The sequence below is a fragment of the Nipponia nippon genome, unplaced genomic scaffold (assembly GCF_047370975.1).
Source record: "Nipponia nippon isolate SJK-2023a ecotype South Korea unplaced genomic scaffold, ASM4737097v1 scaffold_6, whole genome shotgun sequence".
NCBI classification, from domain to species: domain Eukaryota; kingdom Metazoa; phylum Chordata; class Aves; order Pelecaniformes; family Threskiornithidae; genus Nipponia; species Nipponia nippon.
The window spans coordinates 16,954,487-16,973,368 of NW_028262380.1; the positions used below are offsets into that span (position 1 = coordinate 16,954,487).

General features: G+C 39.5%; 2 protein-coding genes across 6 annotated transcripts in view; both read left to right on the top strand.

Annotated features, from left to right (window-relative positions):
• Nucleotides 1–4,554, top strand: part of C1QTNF7 (C1q and TNF related 7) — a 50,951-nt gene extending 46,397 nt beyond the window's left edge. For both annotated transcript variants that reach the window (XM_009462935.2, XM_087737003.1), the window contains exons 2-4: nucleotides 1,602–1,800; nucleotides 2,720–2,965; nucleotides 3,702–4,554. In XM_009462935.2, the coding sequence (XP_009461210.1) occupies nucleotides 2,728–2,965; nucleotides 3,702–4,333 (870 nt within the window). In that variant the 5' untranslated portion in view covers nucleotides 1,602–1,800; nucleotides 2,720–2,727 and the 3' untranslated portion in view covers nucleotides 4,334–4,554. The remainder of the gene's footprint in view (nucleotides 1–1,601; nucleotides 1,801–2,719; nucleotides 2,966–3,701) is intronic.
• An 8,305-nt stretch (nucleotides 4,555–12,859) lies between these two features.
• The window catches only part of CC2D2A (coiled-coil and C2 domain containing 2A), a 68,874-nt gene continuing 62,851 nt past the window's right edge, over nucleotides 12,860–18,882 (top strand). For 2 of the 4 annotated variants that reach the window (XM_087737593.1, XM_087737595.1), the window contains exons 1-4: nucleotides 12,860–12,939; nucleotides 14,613–14,673; nucleotides 15,392–15,475; nucleotides 15,754–15,853. In XM_087737593.1, coding sequence (XP_087593719.1) covers nucleotides 14,635–14,673; nucleotides 15,392–15,475; nucleotides 15,754–15,853 — 223 coding nt within the window. In that variant the 5' untranslated portion in view covers nucleotides 12,860–12,939; nucleotides 14,613–14,634. Of the gene's footprint in view, nucleotides 12,940–14,612; nucleotides 14,674–15,391; nucleotides 15,476–15,629; nucleotides 15,649–15,753; nucleotides 15,854–18,882 lie in introns of those variants that run through there. The other 2 variants (XM_087737594.1, XM_087737596.1) reach the window with 2 other exon arrangements.

An 18,882-nucleotide genomic window follows, 5' to 3' on the forward strand; every position in this document is an offset into this window, starting at 1 on the left:
GAGGCACCTTCCACCCCTCCTTTTAAAACTGGACCATTATGCAGGAAGATATGCAAGAGTCTGAAGTCAAAGGGCAAGAGAAGTCCTGATTCTGTGGCCTAATGCATGGTTTTCCAAATGTCATTTGTTGGGTACCACAGTTGGAAGCAGCCTTCTGTATTGCCCCCAAGCCTAAATTCAGGACTGTAAATGTCATCACCTGAACATTATCACCATTTCCTCCCAGTCCCAGCTCTGTTCCCCTTCCTGCAGTCCCACCATTCTGCTTCACAGCCCTGTCACTCCTTAAGACACCCAACCCATAGCTGAAAGCTCCAGGTATTCCCCTCCATGCCTTCTCCTTCTTAAATTGGTTATCCGACCACAATGCCCCAGCCATCTAAGGCACAGCCCTACCTCAACAACTCGGTTCCCCTCACCTTCCCCAAACGACTTTTTCCCATGGCCTTAGCAGAAACACATGTCCCAGACTAATTAATTTCCTGTAGGCACATGAGAAGAACAGCAGGGGAGGTCTGGGAGCTGGAGACAGCTTCAAGCATCAATAAGCTACTGGCCAGCCAGTGACAGGAGCAGCTGTGTGAAGGCTCTTACTCTGATTTGTAAAAGATCCTGGACATAGGCAAAACCAGCAGTTGTTGAGATGATTCTTTTTGCTTGGCTTACATGCAACACAGTGTGGGAACATCTAGCCTACTGATTCAGACTTTCATCTGGCAAAGGGCAGTTTTTCTTCCACTCCTTGATCCTTAGGTCATGTCTGCTTCTTGTCCATTAGCTTTGTGTAAAATGCATATGCAGTCTTAGGCATGAACTCCCTTCAAACTGCTCCCTCCTGGCTAACTGCCTAAAGTTGTTCTTCTCTGCAGAGAGCTTTGTTGTCCCTGATTTAAGTCCTATAAAAATCCACAAGCTTTATTTGTGTACACTCAGTAGTACATCAGAGCAAACGTCACTGTGAAGTATGTGCTTGTAGCTAACTACTGCCTTGGAGTTACCATTTGCTGCTCTGCTGTAATGTTAAGCATTCATATGTTAATCCACCCTTGGAGGCTGTTGTGCCTGACTGTATTGTAGGGCTTTATCAAATGACAGCAAAATTTATAGTTTGGTTTCTGCCAATTTGATACAAGATGCTTAATATGAAAAGCAGAATATACATCACTGAAGAGAATTTTGGAGCATTGCTTATTTCTCTCCAACTACAATATTTTCATGATTTTTTCTGCATTGCCACTGATACCAAGACAGTTCCTAATTTTCTATTCTCTAAAACAGAAACGATTCTTCATAAAGACTGTGTATGTGTATATGCTGGTCTTTTTCCCCCCTGAATAGATTTGACCATGACATATACCAGTTGAAATATCATGAACAGCAAATAAATATAATGGTTTGGGTTTTTAAATCAATCAGTCAATGCCAATCAGTATCACAGAGAAGGGAATGGGAACAACAATTTCTAGATTAATTCACTTTGCAACTTCTTTAACTCCGAGTTTGAGAATAAATCAGAGTTTCATGGTAAAAAAAGGTAGATGGTATCTCACACTGACATTTTTCTGAATCCCCCACTCCATTTCTTCTTTTTCTCCCCACAGAAACCAGTGGACTCTGATTTTCTTGAATGCTGTAAATTAGCTCTGAAGGAATGGACAACCCCAACAAAAAACCCCACACGTGTCTTCTGAGAAGCCAGCAAGGGAACTAGAAAAAACAGCTTGACTTGCAAAATCTCACCTGCCCCATGACTGACTCCCTGCTAATGCAACACTAATTTAAGACACCTTTGTACATTAGGTACTGCAACTCCTCAGCATGTTACTGTTTGTACAGTGTTTTTTCTTTGGTCTCCCAGTATATAGTGGAACAGAGAAATCCAATTTATATTCAATCATTTATGAAAACACCCAAATACTATATATAAAGCTTTAAACAATTTTCTTGCAAAATACTGCAACACAGTTCATTTCATATGACAGTCCAAGCCAGGCTTAAAAAACCCAACCTGTTAGCAGCCTATTCCCACTCCATCCGTCCCCAGACAGGCAGCTGCCTGATTCGACCTGACCGATTAGGGTGAAGTGGTTATCTGTGCTGTGGTCATCAGGTTTTCCAGCCAGGCACTGAAGCTGTAGCCCTCTTACTGGTATCCTTTCTGCAGACTCAGCAAGTTTCTGTTGTGGTTATTCAGGCTGGAGATTGATTTGTAACCATAAGGGCAAATTTCAAAATGAAATGAAGGTGTAAGCTTTGTCCTTACTAGAAGAGACTGCTCCTACGGGTACATCCTCCTAGCACAGATAAAACTCCCTTCAGCAAGTGGGCTTTTCTCTGTAAAGCTTATACAAGTCCCAAAGACAAAATAAACTATGCAAGCAAAGGACTTTGCATTGAAAAATCCAGATTCTTTTTTTAGTGTGTCAAAATTTGGTCCAAAAAAGCTGCTATTCACATAGTTATACTATGTCAGTCTACAGGCTACTTGAAAGACATACAGTAACATATATGGTGACCAGAAAAATGTCCAACCTGACAGACTTTGCTCCTTGCCTCCTACATAGATTCTGGTAATGCAGAAATCCCAGGTAGATTCTGTGTGTGTACCTGTGCATAATGCACCACAGTGTCACACTTATTAGCATATTCACAGCCATCTCCATGTGACTAGAGTGCCATAATATGCATAAATAGTCTTATTCATATGTATTTTTTCCAGATCCAAGGATGTTTGTGTTGCTTTACATTACAAGTTTTGCCATCTACACAAGCGAACAACCTCTTCAAAGCCAGTTCAAAGGAGAAAATTACTACACCAGATACATCTGTAGCATCCCTGGTTTGCCAGGCCCTGCAGGTCCCCCCGGAGCCAGCGGATCCCCGGGGCCGCACGGACGCATTGGTCTTCCAGGAAGAGATGGTAGAGATGGCAGGAAGGGAGAAAAAGGTGAAAAAGGGAGCGCAGGTATTGAATATTTGTGTCACCTAACACAGTAGTACAACAAAGTAAAAGTAAGACCTTTCAGCGTCACTGTTGTACATATATATATATATATATGATGAATGTGTGTATGTGCCTGTGTGGGTTTAAGTGTGATGCATGCGTATATAGTGAGAGAAAGAAAATATGCAGATCTATTTTAGATATGTCTAATATGCACATACCGAAATCTGTGTAAATAAATGTAAATACATAGCCTTCCTGTGCATAGATGATAAGAAAAAGATTGGGAAAAATGAAGCATGTGTGGTGTCAAATAAATCGTCTTATTTGTGCCACTAGCCAGGAATAAAAGATTAGCAGGTATTTAGGTACACACTACAAATGCTCAAATGGTAGGAGATATTTAGTTCACAAGTATCATTATACAGGTAGCCATGCTGCTGTCCTTCCCATCAGCAGTGCCCATAGTTCAGTCAGCAACGGACTGATTACATATAAAATTCTTCAATGTGTAATCAACATGTATGAAGAAAAGTAGGAATATAGAAACAAAGGACCCCCGGGCTGTGGAGCCCGGTCCTCTGTTCCAACGTGCCATTCCTTTTGTAAACTTACTAGAAGATTTTGAATGTATTTTTGGAGTATTTTGAAATTCTGACCGTGTTTTTCTTGTTTGTTCAGGCACACACAGTAGCCCACACAATCATTTACTGAGATGATATGTGCAACGATTAACTAACTTAAAATGTTTTTGAAGGTTTAAGAGGAAAGACTGGGCCATTAGGACCAGCTGGAGAGAAAGGAGACCAAGGTCAGTCTGGTAAAAAAGGACCTGGAGGATTGACTGGTGCCAAAGGTGAAGTAGGTCCAGCTGGACCACCTGGACCTAAGGGAGACAAAGGAGATCGAGGAGAGCCAGGTGCACCAGGGGTCTGTAAGTGTGGAAAGATAGTGCTGAAATCTGCCTTTTCTGTTGGTATCACCACCAGCTACCCAGAGGAAAGATTACCAATTGTATTCAATAAAGTCCTCTTCAATGAGGGGGAGCATTACAACCCTTCCACAGGGAAGTTTATTTGTGCCATCCCAGGGATTTATTATTTTTCTTATGATATCACCTTAGCAAACAAGCATCTTGCAATTGGGCTGGTTCACAATGGGAAGTACCGGATAAAGACATTTGATGCGAACACAGGCAACCACGATGTAGCTTCTGGATCCACAGTGATCTACCTTCAGCCAGAAGATGAAGTATGGCTTGAGATCTTCTACACTGACCAAAATGGCCTCTTTTCTGATCCGACGTGGGCAGACAGTTTGTTTTCTGGATTTCTCTTATACGTTGATACAGATTACCTGGACGCTTTATCGGATGAAGACGAGCTCTGAAGCTCATGATGTCAAATGACATTCAAACTGGACACCCCAGCACAGGACGTTATCTAGCTGTGTGGGGGACACAAAGTTGACAACAAATAATCTGGGAGTTTATTTTTGCTTTGATAGGAACCAAATCTGAGCTCATAAGGATCTTTCTAGAATCTGTGCTGGATTTTTTACCGAACAGCAGGGATATCAAAAGGAACTGTAATTAACAAAAGACTGCATCACTCCAGGACTGACTCCTCCTGAAAGTCATGTTTATAATACTATTTAAACAAATTTAAGATACTGTACATTGGATTTTATATAAAATATATTAAGTTGCAATGTAGAATGGATATTTTGTATATGACATTAAAGTAAAATTGAACAACTGATGGCAATATCATCTTTGGTCATTTTAAGACAGGAAATACATTAAAACAGAGAAAACATTGACTTTAAAAAAGGGGGGGAATAAAATAGGAACGTCTGCTTCAGGATGCAGCTGAACAGGTCACAAGGACAGCCCCATCTGATATTTACACCAACAAATGATATTCATAATTAACTAACCTCCTAATAAATACATGAAGATTTGTACTAGCTGAGGACTGCCCAATGACAGTCATAAAAGAACAGAACAAAGGTATTAAACATACAAAAATTAAAAACTGGGAGAGCTGAAAACTTGGAGATAGACAATCAGTATTAAACGTGGGTATTTTCAGTGTAATTCCAAATGGGTTTGCTATTCTTTCAATCCTATTCAGTATCTTTATGAGAAATGTGGAAGAAAATATAAACTTTTTGGAGAAGAAAATTATGGATGCCAAAAAACTGATAGAACAGTAACCACTAATGAGAATAAATTATACAGAACAAACTGAGTCACGTCATTAAAGCAGACTTACTTATATTGCAATATGGCCAAATGCAATGAAATAAATGTAGGTCACGCACAAGATGAAAATCTGCATTCAGGAAATCAGTGAACTTGAAAAAAGTACATGGGACCTCATGGATAATCAGCTAAATATGAGTCATCAGAGTAGGCTGTTGCTACAGCCCTTTGGATGTATGATAAATGGAATTACACATAGGAGTAAGGAGTAGTTACTTATGAAGCTGCTACTTCTGTCAATGTTTCAAAACTCACTGGAAAATTGAAAAAAAAAATGGTTGTAATTCTACCCCTGTGGATTACACAAGATGTAACAAGGTCAATTTATTTTTCTTGTCAATGAGGTTAAGAGGTGATTTGATCACAGTCTGCAAGTACCCGTCTGCAGATAAAATTTCTGGTAGTAGCTGGCACTTCCTTCTATCAGACAGGAGCACCTCAAGATCCACCTGTGAGAAATTGTATCAGTTCCCACTGGAAACGAGGAACCCATTTTACCAGTGGCGGTAATCAATCATTGTAAAAATACCTAGGAACATCCTGAGTTCGCCAGAATTCAACATCTTTAAGTCAAGACTGGCAATCCTTAATTGGGTGTTCTTACTTTCCAAGAATTTACAATCTTATCTTATTCATCCCAGATTTACAGGAACCTGCTATTTTTATCAGTTATTCAGATAGTTTCAAATGCTGGTGGTTTGTGTTGCACAACTCCTGCTCCCACTTTATTTATGACCAAGGTGGAGGGAAATGTCTGGTTTTTTTCTGTGTACTTGACTTAATTAAGAAAATTACAACCAAATAAAATTACACAAAAATTCCGCTGAGATTGCAACATGAAGCAATGTTAGCCCTACAGCTATGTATGGAACATTAATCTATGCACCCTGTATCTGTGCCCTCATTTCCCCATGCATTAACACACACGTCTTTGAGCACGATTGTTGTTTTATGCAGCGAACAGGTGCAAAGTCCTGACCACAAATCAAACTGGCAATGCCTGTACAAGCCTTATTTTATTTGACAGTGAGACAGGTGTGGTAGGAGACAAAAGTGGATTATTTTTCTAACTAGACATCTAATTTATTAGTGTTATACACGGGCTGCTTCCTGTGAAAAATACGGGAGAGAACACTTACAGATTCAGTTTATCACTGTGCTGTACAATCATTTGTACATCTGCAAATTAAGCACAATGTGAGTGCAAAATGCAGCCAAATCAACATTTACAACAATGATTGATGCCGATGCTTCCCCGCCATCAGTGCCTGTACAAGGCACAAAGGCTATCGGCATTGCTCAGTGCTGTCTGCGCTGAAGTTCCACAGGACAGAACAGGCAATCGGATCAGGCCCCTGGCTTCCAGGAAGCATAATTCAATAGATGCAGGATTGGGCCTATAATATGTATTATGCAGCAAAAGCAACTAATAGAAGTATTTAATTATATGTTTATTTTAAAAAAATATGGAAACACGTTTATGACACTTGAATCAATAGAAAGTTTATGTTAGGAATAACAAGTAAATTTTTATTAGAATTAGAAAATCTATAATGTCAAACTTAAGAAAAGAGTATGACCAATTTTCTGCAGACTCTACAGAAACATATTTGGTAGTTATAATAAATCTGGAAATTTTCAGGCAAAACTAATTTTTCACAATTGAATAGAGAAAAAATAGGGTTTTATAGTGAAATGTTTGTGGTTGCAATCCTAACTAAAAGCAAACAGCTTCCATGTAATAATCTTGTAAAAATGAATGAAATATAAAAGAGACATTTTAACCACACCTATGTTGAAAATGACATCATGGGAATAAGTAAACCAAGAGTTATTGCTTCCCTTTACATAATAATTTTAGATTTATGTTTGTACAATCATAGAAAAGTCATTTCAACTTCCCTAAGTTTTCCCATTTGGATTCTGTAGCTATTTGAACAATTTATATTTTGGCATGAACTGTTAAAAATAAGTAATTCTGTTGAATTATTCCTATAGGTTTTGGCAAGAAGAATCTTTTTACTATGTGTATGGACAGCATATGTATACAACTAGGATGTGTCCCTGCCCTCATGCAGGATCTCAAGAAATTATCCTGAAGTAAATCATTGCTATTGCTATTATTTCACTTGAAAATAGATCAGTTTTGATGATATGATATTCCATTAGGGAGATTCCTCTGTCTGAATTTGAATTTATATGGAGGAAAATATCTTGGGCTGAAGTCTTTCCACTATTTACACCAGTAGGTGGGGAGGTCTGGTTTCGTTTCAAGATGTTGTAGGATAACAAAGATAAAAATCTCTTTGGGATTAAATTTGAAATTAATCAAAGATTTCTACACAATATATATGTCATTTTACAAAAGCCCTAGTGCCATATAAAATTAGGCATCCAGACCAAGTTACGTCATCTAGACTTTGCCTACAGTCAGCAGAGACAAATTAGCACCACCAGGAGAACTCCTGGGAGGAAGCGTGTCTTCGCTGCGGCACCAGCTCTTGCGCTTCCTGATCCAGGCTTCAAGAACTCATACAAACCTGAGACCACCAGGAAACCTTCAAACAATATTACGAAGATTAGTGTTCCTGAGGTTCAGAAGTAAAATATATATATATATATATATATATATATATATCTACTTGGGATATAAGTATGTAAATATACATAAGTAAAAATAAAGTTATTTGAAACAAAATAGCTCCCCACAACCTTTTACTCTTTCAGACTATCTTTATATCTGGGAGAGTGACATCAAAGAAGTCAGTCAAAAGTTCCATTGCTGAACACTTTTAACCTAGATAACTAACTAAACATTAAACTCCATCTTCAACTTGATATGAGTATGCTACTTTGAATAAATACCTTCACTTTCTTCACGACTGGTATTCATGTCCATATGGTTTAGGCTGTACAATTTTTTTCAGGCGCAATAGGTCCTAAAGAATTTTTTACAATGCTCAGACAATATAGAGGAAATAGTTACTAATGGATATCAGTACTGAGAACATTAGCTACATTCTTCAAATCTTTTAAAATCTACCTAATGCCATTTATGTACTTTTGGGACAGGCAAAAATACATAAAACTGAAAAGCAGCTTATTTCATTCCCTACCAAGTATGTTTCATTAGTTGGTGCAGTTTGTATAATACTTTATTTTTATTTAGGTTCCACAGGTCATCCACTAGGTTCAGTTCATATTCATTCACTAAGACATTTACTGAATAATTTACTTTTCACTAATTGGTTTAATTGATCCATGGGCAGGTAATTCATACTCAGGATAACTACACTGATGCTGTACTAGGCAATTTGGTCAGTAGGAACTTCACTTTTATGTGGAAATGTGGATTACTTTTTATATATGTATTTCAGTAGATGATGAACCCCATCCAAGAAATAATACATGCGAGTAAACAGGAGAAAAATAGAGTTGAGAAAGCAATGTATCACAATCTTTCACAATGAGTAATACATTGCTTTCTAGAAGCAGTTTATTCCTTTCAGTATAAACCATTTAGGCTTCAGCTCAGAGAGCATTTAGAGGCTATATTCACTTCCCTGTAACTCCTTAAGTCAACACGCCGAATGGAGGTTACGTGAGTATTTCTGAATTTCAGAGGCATGATTCTTCCTCACATTGGCATGAAGAAATTTCCAAGTACTCTCACAAAATTCTCAGTCTCTGATACTTGGTTTTGTCCTAGCTACATACCTCAGATCAATTCATGAAAGTTACTACCTAAAGCAAAAGAAAAATTAATTAGATATATTATACACATATCTTTTAATAGTAAATATATACAAAGAAAAAGGATTCTTGGATTATTTGGCATTTGGCTTACATCCCTCAATTCTGAGTATAATTATTTTGGTATGATCCAGCAGCTACCAGCTGGATGAGATGTAAGGAGATTTTTCCTCTACGCAGATCAATCCTACAGCAGCAAGTATTAGTATAAAATTTATCTTAACTGACTTTAATTTCTAAAAGCTCAGATCATTGCCTAGGCTAAACTAGTTGTTAGCTCTCCTGTCATCAGTGCAAAGAAACAGGTGGGGTAAATCTCTGTTTGCATGACACTACTTTAAGAAAGGAGGAATCAGGAGGCACCTGTCTCTTCACATTACCTGTTTCTATGTGATTAACTTAGGTTAGCGTTTAACTTTGAGATGGCAAAAGTTAAATAATCATAGATGTAAATAATCAAGATGTCTGCTCTTAGAGAACAATCTGCTAAGTGGAAAAATTGGTGTAATTTCATTTGGCAATTTATATATCTCACAATTAGAGAGAAAATGTGGATTGATGAGAACATAGAAGTTCCCTTGTAATGATGGAAGTGACCTTTTGTCAGAACTTTCATAAAGTATTGCTCAAGTTCCTCCTGGGACAACCTCAACTGCAGTAACTTGGCTGTCCTCCACAAAATTTTACAGTATATTAAGGTGGGCTAGATAATCCTCTCATGCCTCTAAATTCAACACACTTAAGTATATATAAAATATTGAAGTTTTTAAGGATACTTAATTTTAGCTGTAGAAAACCAAAATGTATCCTGGACTGTTTTTACTTATACCAAAAAAATTATGAATTTGTTTCTTTCCAACTTTAAAGCACCTGTCAAACTCCTAAACACAATACAAAACATAATGCAATATTTGTAAAATCATCTCTGTGAAAGAATAGTCTTGTTTATGTCATGTTAACAAAGGGAGAAAAAATAATGAATTCTTGAAAAACATAAATGAATTACAATTCTCAGCAGGCTCTAAAGTGAACTTTTAGCAAGAAGCAGATGGGATTTCTAGACATGAGTGAATTGTATGAGGATATGTACCAGCAGTCCCTGTTCTTTTTCTACTTTTAACAAAGCGTTATCCTTAGGCTCAGAAGACAGCGGAAAGGATTTAAAATTTTTGAGTTGAAGAACAATCTCTTCAATCATCTGAAAACTTGCCTACAACTGATACTGATGTCCCTTCCAGGCACCACCTGTTTTCCCCCACGCTCTGTCAGATGTTCTGCTACGTGAACTCAGATTGCTTCTCCACCTGTGACAAACTTCAGGAAATTTTATTTGTGATTTCTGTCATGTTGGAGTAAGGCGAGATCAGTTTAAAATTATCAACATGAGCAGAGTTTGTTCTCCCTTGTTTGTAACCTCCATGAAACCAAGATCACTGTAGAGTTGCACATAGTATTTGATATTCCTATTCTAAGAACACAGCAACGCATACTCTTATTTTGTAAATGTTGTACACAGCTTGTAAGATTCGGAGTTTTGCTTCTGTTTTCATTTGGTTTTATGAGTTTTGGCTTGTAAAAAGGCAAGGCAGGTAAAAAGAGGTGTATACGGCAATCCAAACCTTACGCTATACATTTTAAAACCATTTTACCGCTGAACTTGAGGTCCGTGACCCCTTAGCCTGCCCACTCCTGGGGCAGCCTGCGCCATGTGTCACTACAAGCTGCCGTCTACACTGCCTGTGCCAAAGGCCATGCTTGACCATCACTGACAAAATAACTGTTAAAGTGTGACAGTGTCACATCTAACAGAGCAGAGCTGCTCACATCATCTTATTTGGAGCACTAAATCTGCTGTCCAGTGTAATCAATGACATTGGGCTTGCCTTTGTTTTTATAATGATGACTGAGATAAGTGAGTTGTTCTCCGCCCCAGGAAACAACTGGGGTGGTTTGAATTCTCTATGTCTCCTGTGAGTAGAGTCATTGTACTGATGTGTGTTTTTAAGCAGCTTTCCATCCTGTTAAGCAAAGGTCCCCCACTGCTCCTTTAGGGTATTACAGAAATGTTCCTTACATAATGCTGCTCATATTTGTCCATCATTTAAACTGTTTGTACAACTGTTCTGAGACTGGAATAAATTGCTGGGACACGGACTTATTAGCAAAATAAGATGTTGAACCTGAGTCCTTGCCAAAACTTTGGAGGAAGGTTCACCCACTGGATCATTTCCACAGTCCCACATACGGTGAGACTTAGCAGATAACAGAGATTGTGTGCTGTATATGTTACCCCAAGAAACCGGTCTTCTGATTGCATTTCTTTCCCATTCTTGAAAGCTGTTGTCATGTCAGGTGTCTTCTAGCTGTGATAGTTCCTGGTTCAGCAATTAAAAATGCATACTCCCAATCTTTTTATCTACTATGACTGTTTACTTCTTCCCATGATCTCCTTCTTACTACAGTATTCAGAAATGGGAAACAATTTAACCATCTCTTTTCATGTGATTCCAGATACTAAAACTTTGCAGCAACAGACCTTCAGATGTTATAGCGAGTGTTTATATAAAGACAATTATAAATAGATCTAATAACAACTCCATTTAGTATCAACGATATTGTTTATTCTGGTTGTACTAAAGATACTAATACACATGCAAGAAATTACTCTGTTAACAATTCAGGGCAGCAGCAAAGACCCTTCTCCAGAGTTGACAGGAAAACTATAAATTGCTTTGTACCTATAAAAACTAGGAATTGTATAGAAGACAATCCACATTTCTACAAACTCTTTGACAGCACTGACATTTCTGCCATTCCTAGCATCTACATAAACTGGTTGTGAGCATTTAACAAGCAGATAACCCATCCCTCCACTGCTTCTCTAACCAGGGCTTAAGGACTGTATTTCCCTTTAAGCAGTCCCTATAACAACCTTAACGAAGCCTTCATATCCTTCTTTTTTATTGCTACAGAAGTATTAAAGTATATTGATAACTTTATAAAGTTACGATTTGTCTTACTTTCTACTTTGGTTTCACAATCTGCCTTCTCCCGACTAAGAACATTTACTGATATGTTTTTTAACCCTGGTGCGGCAAAAAGCCTGTCTTTCAAATTACAGCTGCTGAGAGATTACATTTTTTTTTACTCTGCTATGTTTCCTATTACTTTTCCCAAAAATTACATGCTAAGAAGTTTGCTGAGGCTTACGCTGATTTGTAAAGGTCATCTGTAAAGAATAATGCATCGTTGTCCCCTTGATATACCACCCGAGTACTTTAATGCATTGGAAAACAGAGACAGCACTTGGAAAACAACTGGCTACTAACTGTCCACTTTAAGGATTTATCCCTACGTGACTGATGTCAGGGATTTTTTTTCAGAGTAAAATTCATCTTAAAAAAATCTTTACTTGCTGGAATGTTGGCATATAGTCTGAATTAGAGGTCTAACATCTCCCTTTAGTCAACAGAGTGAGACAGGCTCTTCAGCAAACTATTGGTATTCAGGAATCACTGCTCTGAATCGTACACGGCCCAAGAAGAGTCTGTGCCTCTCCTCTAGTTACAGAGGGAGTACACAGAAATTACGTCAGATAATTTAGCAGAGTTAGGTACTTAAAGTTAGGAAGAGTGACTGCCTTTATTGTATTTCAGTCTGAAACAACCATTCTTGATCCTGCAAAAATATACAACCAATGCTCTTTTTCAAGTCATTGCAAAAATTTAAAAGCGTTGCTGTCTGCAGGAGCTGCGATCACTCACTCTGTCCTCCCCATACTTTATTCATTACTTTCCCTTTTACTGTAAAAGAAATTGTTTACAAAAAAAGAAGTCTTCCGGAACTGTTTCAGTGGCTTAAGGAGGAGAATCTGACTCTTCCTCTTTGAAAACCAAAGCTGAGGCTTTGTTGCTAGGGGGAGCGCTGTGCTTGGCTCTGGGCTGTACTCCGAAAGCTGCTGTACAAGAAAACCCAGGTAGGAAACAACCATTTCCCTTTAGATCTGTTTCAGTATCTCTGCATTCTGAGTTCGTTTTCATGAGATAGAATTAAGAATCCAAAATCCTCAAAATTATTTTCTAGTTATTTTTGATGTATTTTTTTTAAGGAGGAGTGAGAGAAACTTCACTGCATTTCTGTTGTCAGTTTTAAGTGCTTTAGAAACAGCCTCTGAGCTAATGGAGAGCTTTATAGTTCTTGCAATCAGTTGTTTATTACATTTTAAAGTGCCTGCTATAGTACTTAACTTCAAGAAATGCTAGAAAATTGTTAAAAGAAAGCGACCATAAGGCCCATCTGCTATGTTGCCAGCGTTCTCCATTTACATGTGCCTTTAGGAAACACTGTTTAAATTTGAAACATAAAGCTTGATACCAAAAAGAGGGTTATGTGCCAAGTAATAAAAATGCTGCCGCTTCTTGCAGTGCTCTGTTTTTTGTGCCGTGAAGAGGGTATTTGATGAGTCTTGCCTGCAGCAAGGAAATGTTGCCATTTTTGGGTCCATCACCCTTAGCCCTGGTGCAAGATACTGAGGGAATTGGTGCTGAGGTGAATGCACGGGTGGTTTCGGAGATAGTCACATTTGTCCAAGAAAACCACTTGTTTAGGGCAAGTTCAGCTCCTTTTGCTAGTTGAGACTTATTTAGAAACCTGAAAATCCTTTGGGCTAGTAGCTGGTAAGGGCTAAGCCTCAGGCAGGAGATAACCACGTTGCTCCTCCTCTGCTTCTTCTGCTTTTTTATTAGGCATCTCCTAAGAGATACAGATGTATATGAATATCACTCTTCATATGCTAGCCTGGGCTGGAAGCACTTTTTGAGGCGAGTATGCACTAGCCGGTACATACCCAGTACAAAAAAGTGATGGGTAAACAAAGGATGACCTGTCTAGGTCTCAGTTAGCCCTCTTGCTAGAGGAGATTTAGCCAGGTACAGAAAAAGGCCCCACGTTTTACTCCCATGAGTTGTTTCATGGGGATTCTGAAACTCAGAATAAATTATGCTGTTGTGAGCGACTCCATCTGTTAGCTCTGTACATCGGCACTCTGGTTTTGCACTGGTGCAGCTACGCTGGCACAAGCTTTGTGCCGGCAACAAGTACAGCCGAGGTGCCTTTCCTGTCCATTAAAGGTAAAGCAGGACACGAACCTGCAGTAATAGTAGCAATGAACAGAGTTGTACAGATATATATTTAAAAATTTCCTAAACGCTTGTAATCACATACAGCAACTTTCTAGCGTAAACAAAGCTGAAGTGGTGGTTTCCAGGTTTGGTAAAATTGAAACCCCGACAAAGCCCAATGCTGGAAGTGGAGGAAAAAAGGGATTGAACATCTCTGTGATCTGAATCTTGCAGCTGACTTTATGGACTGTAGGTGGGTTGTTTATTAAAAAAAAAAAATGTGACAAGAGTGTTCATACAGCATATACAGGCCCACATTATTCACTATTATATGGAATAATTAAATAAATGGATACATGTATTTTGTAATCATTCCATTCTGAAAAAAAATGGGATTTTTTAAGTGCTAAGGCTGTATGTTAAATGGTATGTCATCTGAGTGTTCAGGGTGCATAGGTTACATGGAATGTAACTCATGATCATTACGCATGTATTAAGGCGTGAGTAACCTCTCTGTTGCTTGTGACAGCCAGGTGTCAGCCACCGACCAGATGGACCGCAGTGAAGAATCCCAGATGATAATCTTGGAGGTTAGTGTCCAGTTAGTTGAGACAAAAATGGTGTATGATCATTTTTCACTGAGAATAATAGGAATCTTTTATATGTGTAACTGAGAAAAGTGAAATAAGTCAGTCAGTCAGGAGCGTCTTGCAAGCTCTTGTTAACCCTAGACCAGTCAGTACCAGTCTAGTTAATGCAGGTTTGCACAATTATTCATTTCTGTGCAAATACATTGCAATTGTAGATGCCACATGCTGTGCAATAGACACCTTTACTGTGTATTCTTTTATTCTATTTCATATTGATCCAACACTTTGTTGATTAAATTATCTTCAGATTATTGGTTAAACGTATGTAGCTTTGAGTAAGTTATAGAAACAGAGAGGTATGTTTTCTCATCTGTAGACATGCTTTTGAAGAGATCGTGTTTAAACTGTGCCTGGTGCTTTGTCACTAACATGTCAGAAAGGGAAAAAAACAAAAACCTTTTTGCGGTATGAGGAGATAAACTGTAAAGATAAGGCAAGTTCCTTTAGACCTGTCAGTAGGCTTTCATCTTGCTAACAAATAGTGTGTGCCAACTTCAGTCAGAGTCAGGACTGTAGCCTGCCAATGGCACCAGTGGAACACAGATATATAGGAAAAAATGCTTAAATCGGGTATTTTGATAGAGCAGAGATTATTTCCGTGGGTCTGAGGACGAGGCCAGCCTCTACCCCACAGTGCAGCTCGCTCTCTCTGTGGAAGGAGGAGTTCCTGGACGAGGACCCTGCTGAGATGGAAAGGCTGAGGAGGACCTTGACAACTCGCAGGCACAGGAAAAAGAAACCGGTGAGCGTCCCCACCCCCGCGCCCGGCTTCCCGCCCCACGCCCCGGCTGGCGGCCGCCCCAGGGAGTGCTCCGCCGGATGCAGCCGGCTGCGGCGGGCCGCTGCGCCTAGCGCGCATGCGCACAAGGCGTCGGGACGGGCGGCGCGCGTGCGCGCTCGCTCTGCCCCCTCAAGGTCGGGGTCCCCACGGCGGCGGCTGCCGGCGCTGCGTCTGCTTCGCGTCCCGTCTCGGCTCCCCGCACTCATGCGCCGTCCCCCTCCCTTTCTGCCCCGCTGCAGCTGCCGGAGGCTGTCGGTCCTCGCGAGCCGCGGGCGGAGGAAAGGAGCCCCGCCAGCATGGCGGCAGCGAGCTCCGGCGCTGCGCCTCAGGCACTGCGCGGTGAGTGACTCCAACGGCCGCGGCGGGGCGGGGCCGGGGGCGGGGCGCGCTTCCGCCATGTTCCACATGGCCCTGAGGCAGCGGCCGGGGGCCTGCGGCACCCTCGCCGCTCCGGTGTCCCGGAGCCGGAGGGACGGCGTTGCCCTAGCTGTAGTGGTGTTGCTTGGGTCAAGTGTTTCTGCTCGGAGATCGCCTTTAGCTCACAGACAGAAAAATTGCTGCGGGACCCACGTGCAAGGGGAGGAGCGCGGTGCTCCTGCCCTTGGAGAACCTCCCTAAGCTTGCCCTTCCTTCGCAATATTGGAGCAGGGACGGCGGGGGCTGTCTGTCTGTCTGTCTGTGGGTGTCGGTCATGGGCTAGCTCAGCGCGGAGCATTACGCATGCACTCAGCGCTGCACGTAAAAGACATGCTCCTATGGTATTTAAATATGAGTAGATTGTGAAATGTTCTTGCATAAAATGCACAACATTTTTCAAAGGTGTTATAGTAGATATGCATCATTTACATACTTGAATGTGAACCTCGTAGTTTGTGCTTGAAGTGTTATTCGTGCTGATGATGGCGTATGGATTTATTGATGTGATTTTAACGGTCGCATGTGAAATACTCTATTTACTCACAAAGGAGAGCTCAAGAGAGTGATGTAGTGGGAAGCTGTTAGAAGTGAATGTCTAATTGCAGGCTTGGAAAGAATGGGGGTTGCTGGTACTTGAAAACTAATCTTCAATTTCTTTGGCAGAATCTCGGCAATATTCCTGTTAAATACTTTGGACAACGTTAACGTTGTGAATCGTACTGCATGGTTTTATGGGCTTACCTAAATAGGATGCATAAAAGAGCTAATTAAGAACAGAGTATTAAAAAGCCAATAAAACCAAAATCCAGTGAAGTATGAACATGCTTAGTTTTTCATCAATATCAAGGTTTATAAAAATAAAATGTATGTATGGTCCTTAAACTCATTTTAGCAAAATATGGTATTTGTTACAGACATCTACAATTTAGGGATGTTTCCAGCTCTTCTAAGGTCTGCATACTTTTCTTTTGAATGTTTTTTGAGTCTCACTGTGCCAACTTGTGCTAGGAAGTGATACTCTGTCGACAGATGGAGTCCAAACAGTTTTCATAATTGATTGCATGGGGAAATCAAGAGACACCCTCTAGTGATGGTTGTTTTCTTTTACAGAAGCTCATTTTCCAAGAATAAACAAAACAGCACAGCAATACTCTGAGAAGAAAACTAGCCATTAGTTCCTTTATGTGATAAATGTTTTGTTTTCTTAAGTATTTTGCTCTGTTACTTGTTCTTGTTGCTCCTTCTGAAATCCCTGTTATTCTGCTAATTTTGTATGATTGAGTGAAAAGTACTGCATGTGGTATTCTGAATAGACTGTATTAGTTGTTTACATAATTGCAGTATAATTTATCAATCTGGTTTATTTTTTTAAAATTACATCTTAAATTTTGAGAAAGACTGCACCTTTAGTTGAAGTCTTCATACATCTATCCAAAACTTATTTCAATTTTTTTCCCCCTGGAATTCAGTCTGACAGTTTTATAAATAATTTAAATTTCCATCTTCTATATATTAAGCTCTTGAATATGCTGCCACTGACGCTTGCTATTGTGTTGCTCAGTCATAAGGTAAAAGTAGATTTCTTTTCAGTTCCTCGTTGCCTTCACTAGGCTGATGATCAGCATATGAATTTCTGCTTATCGTCTTGACAAGTGATAACTAACCATTTAAAAAAAAAAAAAAAAGCCCATCCCCCCCCATTTTCCAGGTGCCATTGAAAAATTCTACATAGGCTGTTTCCTCTGCTATTGTGTTTTGGTTTTGGTTTAGTGCCTGTGGTAACACATTGCCTCTATTCCTAGGCCTTTTTAGTTTGTCGTGGTTGTTACCATATTTGTTCATTGGTTATGTTAAATATGTGGTATTAAAAGCATACACACACACACCCCCACACACCCTTTTTATGAAAAGGGAACTCTATTGTAACACAAGTGGGAAGTAGGTAATATTTGTGGAATTACCAATTTGTGATGTCCCTCAAATACTTGGTTTATTTCATGCTAGCATGGTATGATCATTTTCTCATTCTGGTCCCACTGTGGCAAACTTATCTTGAAACATATCCATCACCTATTTCTTCACTTAATGTTCATTATAGTCTCTGTTTGACCCTATTAGTCTTTCAAGCATTTAGTCAGTCTCTACTATTTTTTAATGCAGTCTGATGGCAGGAATTTATTATTTTACTATAATCTAATTATGTGTGTGCTTAGATGCCTGTATACCTTTCTTAAATGGAAAGACTTGGCTATATGTCAGCCCACGAGTCAGACTAATAAGTAAGAGTTGCAAAAGAAGAATTGCTTTAAATAAAAAGCCTATGTCTGATAGTTATTCCCTTGTGAAGCCTGGGCAACTACAGTGTTACAAAATCTTTTTTTTTTTTTTTCATTGTTGGGTTTTTTGAATTTGTTAGTTATTTGGTTACAGTTTCTGGAGTGTCTTGCTCTGCATTTAGGCAATGATTGTATCCACAAAAAATACAAAAGTGTTTCTAGGACCTATGCTGGAAGTTTCCATTCCCTGTTTTCTTTCAGGTAGCTGATGCTTGGTCACAGAATAAATGTTTGTCTGTCTGCTTTCCCTCATGCTTGGTTTCTGCATCCTGTTCAGATATGGGATTGGTGTCAAGGTACTTGCAGCAGTTCTGGGTCTGGGTCAGTGTAGAGAGCTTTGAAGTAATACAGAGACCTAGTGGGTTTGGGCTCCTCTGAGTATAGGTGAAATCAAGGGAGAAACTTATTAGATGACACTTCCATGTTCTCAGTTTGGCTTAATTTCAGTTTGACTATCCAGCAAGCTTATTAGATCTGCCCAAAGTAAAATATGGAGCCATTGTAGGATAATGACACTTCCAGTATAAAATGTGGTGTAAAATATTTTGATACAGGCCTGTAATGGTGATCCTACGAACTAGTGCCGTCATGGATATCGGCCTTATTCTTTCACTT